Raw genomic sequence first — 15,207 nt, 5'->3', positions numbered from 1 at the left:
ATGCAGTTGTTAAAAATGCATTCAGACAGCATCAGTAATTACAGTAGTTGAGATATGCAATCAACAACATTAGCTTTTATAATAGGTAAAAATGCATTCAAACGTCGGCTGTTACAGTTATGGCATAGCAATACAGTTTCTTTTAGCACAGTAGCACTGTAATCAATAAACACTTTTGACAAAACAGTTTCTTTAGCACAGTACTGCTGTACTCAATAAACACAGTAAATAAACTCAATAATGTAGACTCACTAAATTAATAAGTGAACAGTAGGCTACTTGATAAGGGGCCTAAGCAATTCAGTACACATAAAATATTGTGAGCACATGCAGACCATGAGGATTCTAGCATTAGATAATACTGTGTGTTAAAAATAAGTCCTTGCACAACTGGCTAAGTAGTAACAGAAGTTCTTACTTCTAATTTAAATGATACACTAGAGAAGTAATGATTTCTACAGACTACACAGAAAATAGGTCCTTGCACAACTGTTGAAGTGGTAACAGAAGGTCTTACTTCTAAGTTGTATGCTACACTAAAGAAGTATTAATTTCTAATCTAATCTAATTGGTAACGAAAGCACAAACAAACAATTATGCTATATTTCTACTTTTATTGACTATGTGTACATTTACAAATGTGTGTGTGCATGTGCCTCTGTGACTGGACTGCTGTGTGTCCAGGAACTGACTTTAACACAGAGTACTACAAATGTGATGGGCATTGGCAAATACTGCTTTGGCATCTCTGTGGCTTCTGGATGGATAGCAGACTTCTGGAACTGCATTGTAGGGCAGTGTCAGATGAAGAGATTGGTATATGGTCATAGTCTACTTGTCTCTGAAATGTGTTAGCACTGTTATTTAAAACAAAATGGCTCACTTTCATATTTTATGTGCACAAGCTTAAATAACTAGTCCTTCCTTAGATTTTTTTCTGTTGCATATGAATCTCAAAGCAATTTTCTTTGGATTTTCTAGTGCATTAGCTTTAAACACTGAGTAACTTTCAATAAATACCACAATCTATGAACTGTCACTATTGTAGCACTCCAAAGGATGGGGTTAGCTATGTCTTCAATACTTCCTTGCAAATTATAAAAACTGAACATCAAAATTTTTTGAAAAATAGCCATAAAAATCTTTATGGCAATTTATGATACTCCATCTCTGAGCATTGCTTGGAAGATGCCTTCTTGCATACTTTGAATGTCTTTGCTCTTTATCCTACTTACCGAATCATCTCTGTCCATCGCACTGCTTCCTGTAATTCCATTAGACGTTCTTTGTACTGATTCCGCTCCATCAGAACCCTTGCCATCTCAACACGGGTGAAGCGCCGTCGTTGTGCCATTGGGAGATCATCCTGTAAGGGGGAGGAGCACTGCTTCAATACAGAACAAGGAAACAAAAGGAAAGGGAATGAGTGTTAAAGTTACTTTTGCTTCCAGACAAGTAGGGTAGTTAGTAAGTCAATACAGAAACTAAGCAAGGTCTCCTTCATAGCTGTACTATTGTACTGATTGGTAACTAGCAGTAGCTATGCACTGCATGACAACATTTACAGTTGAGGTCAGAAATGTCAGTACAGCACCTGAGAATCTACAGGGTAACACAGAATAACTCCACTAAACCTGAATTAACTTTTTACCCCACTGTGAGTCAGCACAAAGTCAGTTACAAAAGGATGCTGTAGACAAACCATCATTTCTCTCTCTTCTAATCTCACATTTAAAACATGTGTTTACACAAGAAATTTCCAGTCATTCAGTGTACACATTTCTATTCTCATTCCTGGGTTTATTCAGCTGTACTTTATTTATTTAAGGACCATGCTCCAAAAGAAAGTACATGTTTTTTGTGACAAAACAAGCTGGAAAGTGGTTGACTAGTTGAGAGTACTTGGCTAAAAACAGGATGAACAGCAAAACCTTTGAATTTCTTTTCTCCTTCTCAGAAATATGCAGCAACGTTTAAACTGATTACATTAAATAGGGAGTTGCTGAAACACTTGTTCCCTACTATAAAAAATCAAGTCTCATTTTTCCATTTTACTGTCTCAATGTTTTTCCAGCTAATGTCCAGTTTCAGAAGCATTACTCTCATTCAATAAAACTAAACAAACACATTATATTCACTGCTGTAATGTGAACTAGTGCAAAGATACATTTTTTTTCTGCAAAAGGGTATGTGATGTCATCAATAGCTTAACCACTTTTGGATACAAATTCACAGCAACAATACAAATGTTATCATGGCTCTAATAATTCTGAATAAATGCATATACCTGAGTGGCTATTCGGTACTATTTCATTGTGATACAATAACTATTACTAATCGATACTAAAAGGAACAAGAACCAGCAGCACAGTACATCCAAACAGATTGTAAAAATGGTGCAGTACAAAATATACATAACCATCTGTCCAAAAATGTGCATAGCAAACCCTTCCTACAAAGTTTCAAATAAACTTATTTAGGAGCAAATAAATAGAAAGGGAAGAGTAAAAGAAAGGAAAGGGGCCAAGAATGTATTTGGACTGAAGGTTAGATATTGCCTTCCCTATCAAGGACTGATAACAGAGTATAGGCTAAGAGATAGAAATAGGGGGATCTTAAATGAAAGACCAGCACTGGTAGAGTTTTTAACAGAATCTAGAACAGAAGCTGCCATTAAAAAAAGAATAATTAGTACAGCATATAAAATATTGCATGATAACTATAAGAATCAATCAGAGGAGCTTAGAATGGATTGGGAAGAGAGACTGGATAAGCAATTCACAAAGAGACAATGGGGGAACATATGTGTATCTCCCAAATATGCAACAAAGTCTAGAAGATTTAAGATCATTGCCTGGAAGTGTTCATATAGGTATTTTTATACCACAAGCAGACTCCAAAGATTTTTTGCTCAGGTGTGATGGGCAGGAAAGAGGTGGCTGGGAACATATTTTTTGGGAGTGTAGTGAGCTGGCAGACTTTACAGATTCCCTGCAGACTGCTCTGTCGGAGATGCTAGGTGAGCAGACTGGATTAACTGGGGAGATGATTTTTTTTGAGCTATGATACAAAATCGGAATTTCCTAGACATAGAGCCTAATTATGGTGGCTGCCAAAATAGCAATTACTAGAAAATTGAAATCTAAGTTTAGACGAACTTTATTAGTAGTAGCTAGTATAGTAACAGAAAAAACAGCTAGAATTGGGATCTCTAGAAAAGGGAAAGAGCAGACTACATAGGAAAAAAATGAGAATTGTGGGAACAATATATGCAGAGAAGGAATGAAATTTTAAGAGGCAGGATTTGAATGAGCCATATGATGCGTAACCGACAATGACTGGATAGATTATAAGTGATGTGCAATGTTTGCAGCTACAGTTATTTCAATGGTGTCTGAGATGTACAATGTTTGCAACTAAAGTGGCGTTACTGTTGATTGCCTGTGTCATACGTGATATTTTAACAAAGATGCTCATTGGAAAAAAGAACAATGTTTCAAATAAATAAAACTACTCCACTAAACTAAAAAAGGGAAAAAAAAAACAAATTCTGACAAAAACAAATGTAACTTCTATTAATACTTTTGTCTCAAACCCTTAAGACATCTTTAAATAGAGGAAAATCAGAACATGGTGCACATACTATATTCCATCTAAAGAAACCACACAAATAAAGGAGAATACAGTCACAACAAAAGTTATCACATTAAAATACTTAAAACAACTTAAACAAGCATCCCATTAAACTATGCTCTAGGTAATAAGAGTACAGTGAGCAATATGGCCATAGCAGGTTACAAGTGATGGTGCATCCTAATGACAGAAGAAGAATACAGAATCAAGAGCTGCTAATAACAGCAGCACTACATCTGCAAAATATGTACATAATAGGGGCTTACATTCTACCTGGGAACAATCATAGCACAGTGGAATATCTATTCTACTGGGTAGCATCAAACTGCCATGAAAAACTTTTACTAGGTGACTTCAATACTGTCTCTCTCTCTCTCTTCACTAATAACCTCATCCATACCATAAATCTATATGGACTAACACAACTGATCATCACTTACACTTGCTTCAATAATAAAAATAAGGGTACCACAATAGACTGGATACTCATTTTTATACCACCTAAAATCTCTAACTACTCCAGGACCCTCTCAGACTTTTTAAATGACCATCCCCATATATTTGCCAAGCAAACTGAAATCCAGAAACACCATTTTTATATGAGTGCTAACCTCTCAAATTTCAACAAAGACATATTCATCTCATATCTAAAACTATAACTGGACTAAGCGGAACCACCTACTACTACATGATGCTATATCTGACTTAACATATTTCTACAAATACTAAATGAACTGGTACCACTTAGAAAACAAATCCTGCTCATTGGCTATCCGGAAGCACAAAACATCTCATAAAATTTAGAGATACTGCACGGAAAACTTGGGCTACAAACAACATTTAGACAAACTATCAAAGCTTCAGGGAGCTTAGAAACAGAGCCAAATACCATACAAAATTAGACAAAAAACACATTACATTAACCTCGGAAATAAAAATGATCAGAATAACTCCCCATATTCTAGATCTCCAGCCAGTTTTTATCAAGCAGATGCTATCATCAACAAAACTACTACTTAAACAAAAATCCACCTCCCTAGCACTAGACAAGCTAGCTGGTGAATATCTAAAACTGGCAACAGAGGACATAGCTTGCCTTGTCTCAATTTTAAAAAAAAGTTTTATTAAGGAATCTTATATACCTTTACTATGGAAAAATGTGACATCCTCCTATCTACACAGGTGGTCATGCTACCAAACTCTCCAATTACAGACCCATCATCATCCTCGCTTCCCTAAGTGTATGCAGACCCAGCTCCTACATTGTATCACACAACATGCACTCCTCTCTCCTACACAGCATGTTTTTTCCCCACCTCAGTCCCTCCTCTGCCCTCCTTAACTTCACTAACACTGTTAACACAAACAAAAATGATGGTAAAAGTTTACCTCATCTCTTTCTTGATCTATCCAAAGCTTTTGGCACTGTCTCCCAAACTACACTCTTATAAAAACGCTCCAATCTAGGTCTTGACAATTATTCCTCTATCTTGTTTTTTTCTAATTAACTCTCTAACAATCTGCAGGCAGTAACGTGGCTTACTGTCATCTCATCCTTTCTCTCTGTTGCAGTTAGTGTCCCACAAATATCCATACTGGGACCTTTCCTGTTCAGCATCTTTGTCTATGACCTTGATCTGGCCAGTAAGAATGACACCTTAGTACAGCATGCAGACAACTGTACCATCATCTGCTCAGCAAACAACCTTGATTCCCTACAAAGACTGACCTAGAAATCCCTCACTTCTATATAAACTGGCTATTTCCCTGCTATTCTTTAACCCTAACAAAACTAATTATCTTCCATTTCCAAACAACTGGCAATAAAGAAATCATCCTTTATGATTTCTTTTTCCAACAAACATAGAACTTATTACACAAACCAAACTATTAGGAGTTTACCTAGACAAAGACCTAAAGTGTGACTTCCACATTCAACATACAATGAAAAAACATAAAAAGTAAGCACTCTCTCCATACAGCAAAATTCTATCTAACTCTACAAGACATCATATTTCCACTATTTACTCTCCTTTACTCAGAGCCAATACTGGCAAACATCCACCTACTTTAAGCAAACCAACTTCAGCAGTGCTACAAGGTCACAAAGGATCACAAAACTTGCAGCCAACCTCCCCCACAGATCACATCAATTGCTTGGCCTTCAAAGACCTCCAGAAGCTTGAACTATCTTACTAACTCCACTCTCCAAAATACTAGAGAGATGCATACACTCTCAGGCCTCAGACCACCTCCTTACTAACAACCTCCTTTCCAATACTCAGCATGGTTTCCGACCAAACCATAGCACCACCACTGCCTTACTCTCCTTTACTAACACTATCCTTCAGCATAAAACAATGGCTATCTCTCCTCTGCTACTTTCCTAGACCTATCTAAAGCATTTGACATGGTCCCACACAAACAACTTATCTCTGTCCTCAATAACCTATCCTTCTCACAATCGGTCACCAACTGGTTTCAGAGTTACCAGTCTGACCGCCAACAATCCGTTGTATGGCAGAATGACATATCTCCCCAACTACCTGTCTCCATAGGGGTTCCCCAAGGATCCATCCTTGGACCCCTACTCTTCTCTGTTTTCACCAATAATCTAGCCTCTGCCACCAAACATGGCACACTCATACAATACGCAGATGACTCAACCATCATCTGCTCAGCCCAGTCCCTTCCCAAACTGCAAAAAGTCTCACAAGAAGCCTTTTCCTCTGTTGAAACTTGGTAACCCGATGCCCAACTAATACTCAACCCAAACAAAACTAAACTACTCATCTTCCAACCCACCAAACATACTCAAAACAACTCTCACTTTAACATGACAGCAAAAGACAACAACACTATATACCCAACTGAACACACCAAATTGCTAGGAGTGGAAATAGACAATAAACTAATATTTGACATTCACATATCCTTGACCATAAAAAAAGTCCACAATAAACTAGGAGCGCTATACAGAAATAAGCAACTTCTCACCAAAGCAGCAAAGATTTCAATAGCAAATTCCCACCTTATCTCCACCCTACTTTATGCCTGTCCAATATATACCAACCTAAGGCAATGCAATTTAAACAAGCTAGAGACCTGCTACAACAAAATCACCAAATTCGCCACAGGGGCATCCTACCGTAGTCACCACTGTCTCTCACTTGCTGAACTGGGCTGGCTTGAACTCCCTCACCTCCTTCAATGGTATCAACTCTCACTTGCCCACAAACTAGTAAATCATCCACTAAATGTCCCATCCCTCCAGAACCTACTCCAACCCTATCGCACCACCAGACCACTAAGATCCAGCAACAAAAACCACTTGCAGATCACTAAAGCCAATAACTCTGTTGGTGAAGCACTATTCTCTTGCACCATAGCCAAATTATGGAACTCCCTCCCACCCACAATTACCTCCATACCATCATGCACCCACATCAAAACTTTACTAAAAGCGCTCCTAAAAACATGCTGACTATGCCCTTGCAACTCCCACTCTAATATCACCCTCCCCATCCAACCACTACCTTTCTTTCCACTCCACTAACTACCTTGATTATAGCAAGCTCAGATGCTCATAAGCCAGTACTTATTATACAGCAGGAACTTCTTCTTGTAACATTTGTTATTGTCTGTTATGTACTTCACAGATAAAGATTCAAGTTGTCTACTGATGTACTATGTTCTTCATCTGTAATTGCTATTGTTAGTCGCTATGTAATCCAATGTACCTGCTGTCTGTTTATTTTAACTGTGGAGCTTTTCTCCCCGGGCCTCCACTGAAAATGGACCTACGTCCAGTCAGACACTCCCAGTCAACAAATATAAATAAATAAATAAACTCACATACTCCCAACTCTCTATTATGAACAATCTTATAAACAAACCAAATGACTGTCCTTCTCTAACTAACCTTGTACAATCATACAACACCCCCCCCCCCCAAAGATGTTGCTGTTGCCTTACAAAACCATTGACACATATCAAAACTTATAACTCTGCAAGCTGGAAGCTCTACTCCCATCAACTCTCAAAACCTTGGAGCTCCCTCCCCCTAACAGTAATACCGAACTACTCACTAAAGTTATTCAAACTACAGCTAAAGTCACTCAACTCCTGACTCTGCAAATGTGCTGCACCAGATTAACACATCACTCCTCTTCAACCTTATCCTTGCTCAACTCCCTCCATCTCATCCTCCTCCTGCCTCTACTGTAATTCACCCCTCTTATTGTACTCCTTCACTCTCAATTACCCTTGTCTTTTATTTCTCAACTGCAGCTCCCTCACCTCTATATCTCTTATAAGGCATCTTGCTTTCTGTTGAAAATAGGAACAATATGACTGTCTATATACTTTATGAATTTTGAAATGCAGAAGAATGTAAAGACACAGTACAGTATTGCCTTTCAAATTTAGTGCCACTCCTGTCTATTACTATTGTTTGTACATCACAGCCTTTCTCTTTGGGTCTCCATTGAAAATGGGTCTTGTGCCAAGACAAACTTTCCAACTAAACGAATGAATGAATGAATGTATAAATAAATAAATATGCAAGACCTCTGTGTTATAAATTTAATTCAAGATACAAACCATGCCGGGGCTTCAAAGATGGCTGCACAATGAGGAACAGCTTAAGTTCATCTCTCCCAGTGTGCAAACAGAAACTCAGAAAAGAGACAAGTGAATTTATTTTTTTGGGCAAATTTCAGTTACTGCCCAGTAACTGCACTACCTGGATGCCAGCAAAGAAGAAAATTAGACAACCTGAAAGAAAATCAATCCCAAAAGGTAAGGAGAAAAAACAACTGTCTGGGAAGAAGCCTGTAGCTTTTCAGCAAAATGTAGTTCAAATCAAGCTTTGGTGCAAGACATGGCTTCCAGTAATCTAGTGGAAAAAGTAAGTCAAGTGTGTGCAGAACTGACTAAAATAAACAAACAACTGAAGCAATATATAAACTCAAATAACAAAAGGCTGGTAAAAATGGAAGGTTTTAAATACATATTCAGATGAGCTGATAAAACTGCAAAAATCAGAGGTCGAAATGAAGAAAAGGCTGTATGAGCATGATACTGCTCAAGAAGAGAAGTTTCAAAAATGGCAACACATAGAAAAAAACAGAGACTTTCTGCTGTACCAGAGTAACTGGAAAGAGCAGACTGTATTAATTTTATGAAAGCACAAATAAGCAACTGGACTGGTGTTCCACAGCAGTTGTTAACTGAAAGGGCACATCGTGAGTATTCTCCAACCATAGCCAATGAGAAAGCAGCCAAGTCTGCTAATAGTAAAGATGAAATCCTACCAGAATAAAGAGTTAAAGAAAAAGAGATATGGTTAAGAATTAATAGGAATTATTTAGAGGGACTGACAAAGGTTAAAGTATTGCAGAATAAGGGAATCTCACAGAACAACAAGAGGAGCAACTGCAGAATGCTAAACAGAAAATAAGGGATTACCTTGATTGTATGCATGACCTTAGAAAGACTGCTGTTATGCAACTCTTTGTTGATAATAACTCCAGAGTACCAGGGTTTTTAGCACAACAGCTCAGACAACAAAAGGTAGAAAGGGTTGTTTCCAAGCTTAGGGAGCCTACAGCAAGTAAAATAACCAGAGATCATGTAGAGATATTGGAATTTTTATGGAAAATTTTTGAAAATCTGTATAAAGCAGAGAAACGTAGATATCAAGAAAAAGTACAAATGGAAATATTTATGGAAGAACTAAATATATCAAGATTAAAGGTAGACGAGGCTCAATTATTAACGGTTAGGATATGAAGAGATGAGATAAAATTGGTGATGTATAACCGATCTATAGGAATGTTTCCAAGAATAGATGGCATACCTGTGGAAGTCTGAAAGCTAGGAGGGCAGAAAGTGCTAACAATCTGAATGGTTTTCTTTAAAAGTATTTTAAAAGGAGAAGAAACACCAACATCCTGGAAGAACGTTATAATACCTAAAGATTGTAAAGACCTATCAGTTCCAGCTTCATATAGGCCCATTTTGCTTCTAAATCCTGATTATAAAGTGTTTTATTTTCTACAATGGCTAAAATAATGGCAAAGGGTGTTGCCTACATTGATAGATATGGATCAATGTGGTTTTCTAGAGGGGAGGAAAACATTTGACATTAGCAGAACAACAATGATCCACAAGGAAACAGAATGTAAGAAAATTCCACTGTTGTTGGTGGCTCTTGATACAGAAAAAACATTCAACAGAGTAAGCTGAGATTTTATGAGTAGGGCAATATAAGTATTTGCATTCCCTGACACAATAATAAGGTTAATTAGGATGATATATGAGGGATTGGAGGCAAAATTTAAAGTGGGGTGCTTTCCTCTCTGATATGTTCTGTTTGAACAGAGGAACCAGACAGGGGTGTTCTCTTCCCCCTTTGTTATTTGCATTATTTTAAGAACTACTGCCAAAGAAAATAAGGGACTGAGAAATTCAAGGATATAACTGGTATGGTGTTCAAGAAAAGTTAAGAATGAAACACAAAATAAGAACTTCTAAATACAAAACTCCGACCAAGGAGACAATGCACTCCAATGATCTGCCAAATGTACATCATTGAAAAGAAAACTTCTCAGCATCTCAACTTATTAAAAATGAAATAACAAAGCATATGAACTAAGAGCTTTTGTACTTTACATTCAAGGGACTCCATCAGAGTTAATATGGAACTTGTGTCAACTTCCTTTTAAAGCCCATAATCTCTCCCCCCAAAATCTCATGTGCACAATTAATTAGTTCTAATTATATGACAAATTTTAATGAATACAATAAATATACACAGAATTTTATGACAATAAATACATCAATATTTATCTTTTTTGTTAAAACACTAAATGCATTCTAAAATTGATGCAACAGTAAAGCCAAAAAATACTTAAAAGTCCATTGATTTAATTTTAAGAATGCATGCCATGCAAACTGAATCATTCAAACCATATGATCCAGTGGCATGCATTTTTAACTGCTGCTGCAGTTCCTTAACCTTGAATTTTATTTTCCATGGTCCCCCCTTCACATCTAATTCAAGACCATCAATTACAAAAAAAAAAAAAAAAAATGAATGTCCCCCATACTGTTGGATATGTCTCCATAGTGCACTGCTTTGATCTTTAACCTTAACAACATAAAGATGTTTATATATTCTATCCCTAATTGCTATCTCTGTCTTGCCTATGTAAAAACAGGGACAGCTCCTACATTGTGCTACATATACAACTCTTTGAGTTAAACAGTTACAATCCTTGGGATTCATTATCTTTCCAAATCCATTAATCTGAATAAATTCACCCTCTTTTATGTGGGAACAGTATTAACATCTCCAACATCTTATTACCTCATTCACAGGGGTTTTTCCCCATCCTTTCAATAAATTTTTGTTTTCAGTTCTGAAAATGGTACAGGGCGCACTTCCCACCTTTTGTTGATTAAGTCCACTAACCTCAAAGATTTTCCAATTTCTAGCAATAATTTCTCTGATCACCTCAGCATCCCTGTTATAAGTGTGTAATGCTTGACATGTTTCATTTGGTCAACAACACCCATCCTCATTTTGTCCCTATTTTTCAGTCCTATTACTGGTGTATAAAACCTACTAATTCTTTTATCTTACACTTCCAAAAATATTTTTTGTAGGAATCTATCAGGGTATCCTCAGTTGGTTAACATACATCTCAGCTTATCTCCTTCCTTGTAAACAACATCCAAGGGGGATACCATTTGTGTCAATTTAACTAACTGTCCTTTAACCACAGCTTTATTGTGGTATAATAGCTGACAACTGTCAAAGTGTAAAAGTGAATTAAACTACATCTGTTTTCTGTAAATATTGCAAATAAATCTCCTATTCACTGAATCCTTCCTGATTTCTACAGCCAAATAACACACTGTATGACTTTTCCATGATAAATCTTAGGAAGTCAGTTGTATTACTGATATAACAAAAAAAATCTAATAATTTACTTTCAGTATCTTTCCAATAAATGACTATGTCATCCAAAAACTGATCATATAAAACTCATCCATCCTCATAACCTGAAGTCAACACATAAGTGCATTCCTAATGAGCTATAAAAACATTAGCACAGATGGAAGCACATGCTACCCCCATTGCTAACGGTGTCATTTGCTTCTAAATACTGCCTTTAAAAAAAGTGTTTGTTCTCCAAAACATTTTTTATGAGGGAGCTTAAAGCCATGATAGTTGTCTTCTTCTTCTTCTTTCGGTTTTTCCTGGTTAGAGGTCGCCACAGTGGATCACCTGTCTCCATTTCTTCCTGTCCTCTGCAACTTGCTCTGTCACACCAACCACCTGCATGCCCTCTCTAACCACATCCAGGAACCTTATCTTAGGCCTTCCTCTTTTCCTCTTACCTGACAGCTTCATTATTAGCATCCTTTTTTCCAATATACTCAGCATCTCTCCTCAGCACATGTCCAAACCAATGCAATCTCGCCTCTCTGGCTTTGTCTCCAAACTGTTCAACCTGGGCTGACCCTCTAATATACTTATTCCTAATCCGGTCTACCCTCGTCACACCCAGTGCAAATCTTAACATCTTTAACTCTGCCACATCCAGCTCTGACTCCTGCCTTTTTGTCAATGCCACTGTCTCCAACCCATATAACATAGTTGGTCTCACTATCCTTTTGTAGACCTTCTCTTTCACTCTTACTGGTACTCGTCTGTCACAAATCACTCCTGACACTCTTCTCCACCCACTCCACCCTGCCTGCACTCTCTTCTTCATCTCTATTCCACACTCACCATTACTCTGAACTGTTGATCCCAAGTATTTAAACTCATTCACCTTCGCCAACTCTACTCCCTGCATCCTCACCATTCCTCTATCCTCCCTTTCATTCACACACATATATTCCATCTTAGTCTGGCTGACCTTCATTCCTCTACTCTCTAGAGCATATCTCCACCTCTCCAGGGTCTCCTCAACCTGTTCCCTACTCTCACTACATATAACAATGTCATTTGCAAACATCATAGTCCATGGGGACTCCTGTCTGATCTCTTCTGTCAACCTGTCCATCACCAGTGCAAATAAGAAAGTGCTCAGAGCTGATCCTTGATATAATCCCACCTCCTCCTTAAATGCATCTGTCACTCCAACTGCAGATTTCACCATTGTCACACTATCCTTGTACATATCCTGTACCACTCTTACATACTTCTCTGATACTCCCGACTTCCTCATACAATACCACAACTCCTCTCTAGGCACCCTGTCATATGCTTTCTCTAAGTCCACAAATACACAATGCAACTCCTTTTGACCTTCTCTGTACTTTTCCATCAACACTCTCAGAGCAAACATCGCATCTGTAGTGCTCTTTCCTGGCATGAAACCAGACTGCTGATCACTAATCATCACCTCCCTTCTTAACCTAGCTTCCACTACTCTTTCCCATAATTTCATGCTGTGACTGATCAGTTTTATCCCTCTGTAGTTACTACAGTTCTGCACATCACCCTTATTCTTCAAAATCGGTACAAAAACACTTTTTCTCCACTCCTCAGGCATCCTCTCACTTTCCAAGATTTCATTAAACAATCTGGTTAAAAATTCCACTGCCATTTCTCCTAAACACCTCCAAGCTTCCACAGGTATGTCATCTGGACCAACAGCCTTTCCATTCTTCATCCTCTTCATAGCTATCCTTACTTCTGCCTTGCTAATCCATTGCACTTCCTGATTCACTATCCTCACATCATCCAGCCTTCTCTCTCTCATTCTCTTCATTCATCAGCCCCTCAAAGTACTCCTTCCATCTGTTCAACACATTCTCCTCGCTAGTGAGGATGTTTCCCTCATTATCATTTATCACCCTTACCTGCTGCACATCTTTCCTAGCTCTGTCCCTCTGTCTAGCCAATCGGTACAGGTCCTTTTCTCCCTCCTTTCATACAACTCTCTATACGCCTTATCCTTAGCCTTTGCCACCTCTCTCTTTACCATGCACCTCATCTCCTTATACTCCTGTCTACTTTCTTATATCGCTAACAAGCCTACTTCTTCTTTGCCAACCTCTTTCTCCGTATACTCTCCTGTAGTTCCTCATTCCACCACCAGGTCTCCTTGTCCTCCTTACTCTGTCCAGATGTCACACCAAGCACCTTTCTAGCAGTCTCCCTTACTAGCTCTGCTGTAGTTACCCAGCTATTCGGTAACACTTCACTGCCACCCGGTGCCTGTCTTAACTCTTCCCTGAACTCCACCTCACAATCACCCTTTTTCAATTTCCACCATTTGATCCTTGGTGCTGCCCTCACACTCTTCCTCCTCTTCTTGATTACCAATGTCATTCTACAGACCACCATTCTATGCTGCCTTACTACACTTTCCCCCGTCACCACTTTACAGTCTCCAATCTCCTTCAAACTGGCCCTCCTTCATAGGATATAATCCACCTGTGTGCATCTCTCTCCACTCTTGTATGTCACCCTATGATCCTCCCTCTTGTTAAAATATGTATTCACCACAGCCATGTCCATCCTTTTTGCAAAATCCACTACCATCTAACCTTCTGCATTCCTTTCCTTAACACCATACCGACACATCACGTCCTCATCCCCTCTGTTCCCTTCACCAACATGCCCAATGAAACCTGTTCCGATCACCACTCTTTCACCCTTGGGTACAGTCATCGCCACTTCATCCAACTCACTCCAAAAATTTTCTTTCTCATCCATCGCACCCAACTTGCGGAGCATATGCACTAACAACATTCATCAATACACCATCAATTTCCAGCTTCATAAACATCACTCTATCCGACACTCTTTTCACCTCCAAAACACTCTTGATATACCGTTCCTTCAGGATAACCCCTACTCCATCTCTCCTACCATCCACACCATAATAGAACAATTTGAACCCACCTCCAATACACCTGGCCTTACTTCCCTTCCACCTGGTCTTTTGTACACACAATATATCAACCTTTCTTCTGTCCATCATATCAGCTAGCTCTCTCCCTATACCAGTCATGCTGCCAACATTCAAAGTTCCTACCCTCACTACCACACTCCAAACCTTTCTCCTCTCTTCCTTGCCTTCAGGCATGCCTCCCCCCTTTTCTTCTCCTTCTCTTCCTTTGGCCAACAGTAGCCTAATTTCCGCCAGCACCCTGTCGGCTAACAGTACTGGTGGCGTTAAAGCCATGATAGTATTATTGTCAAAAGCCTCCACCTTAGTCAGATATTTAAAAAAAACAATGTACTCCACATTGGTGGGATACAACTGAAAATGGATCTTTAACATCAATAGTGATGAAAAAGAGGTCTTCATGAAAATCGTCCCCAACATTCCTCAAAAATTCCTATGAATCTTTGTAAATGTGCTGTTCTTGGTTCGAAATATCTGAATAAAATATATAACTGTCAACCCTACAGTATGCAATATTTAACTGGCTCCTAGAAAACTCCACGTATTGATCAGATAGTAAAATCTCCTCCATTTTGAGGTTGTAGTCCACAGTATTCATTACTTTCAATCCCCCTTATTAGATTTCATTAATCTAGTA

The 15,207-nt window shown here is 38.4% G+C and overlaps 1 protein-coding gene across 1 annotated transcript in view; it reads right to left on the bottom strand.

Moving 5' to 3' along the window:
• MAPK8IP3 (mitogen-activated protein kinase 8 interacting protein 3) overlaps positions 1-15,207 on the bottom strand; it is a 3,746,918-nt gene that overhangs the window by 1,684,953 nt on the left and 2,046,758 nt on the right. Inside the window, exon 13 of the mRNA XM_044088957.1 lies at positions 1,236-1,387. Coding sequence (XP_043944892.1) covers positions 1,236-1,387 — 152 coding nt within the window. The remainder of the gene's footprint in view (positions 1-1,235; positions 1,388-15,207) is intronic.

The sequence above is a fragment of the Protopterus annectens genome, chromosome 12.part0 (assembly GCF_019279795.1).
Source record: "Protopterus annectens isolate FY-2018-M chromosome 12.part0, PAN1.0, whole genome shotgun sequence".
NCBI lineage: Eukaryota > Metazoa > Chordata > Ceratodontiformes > Protopteridae > Protopterus > Protopterus annectens.
Note: the sequence above shows the minus strand (reverse complement) of the source record. Positions and strands in the feature narration are given on the sequence as shown.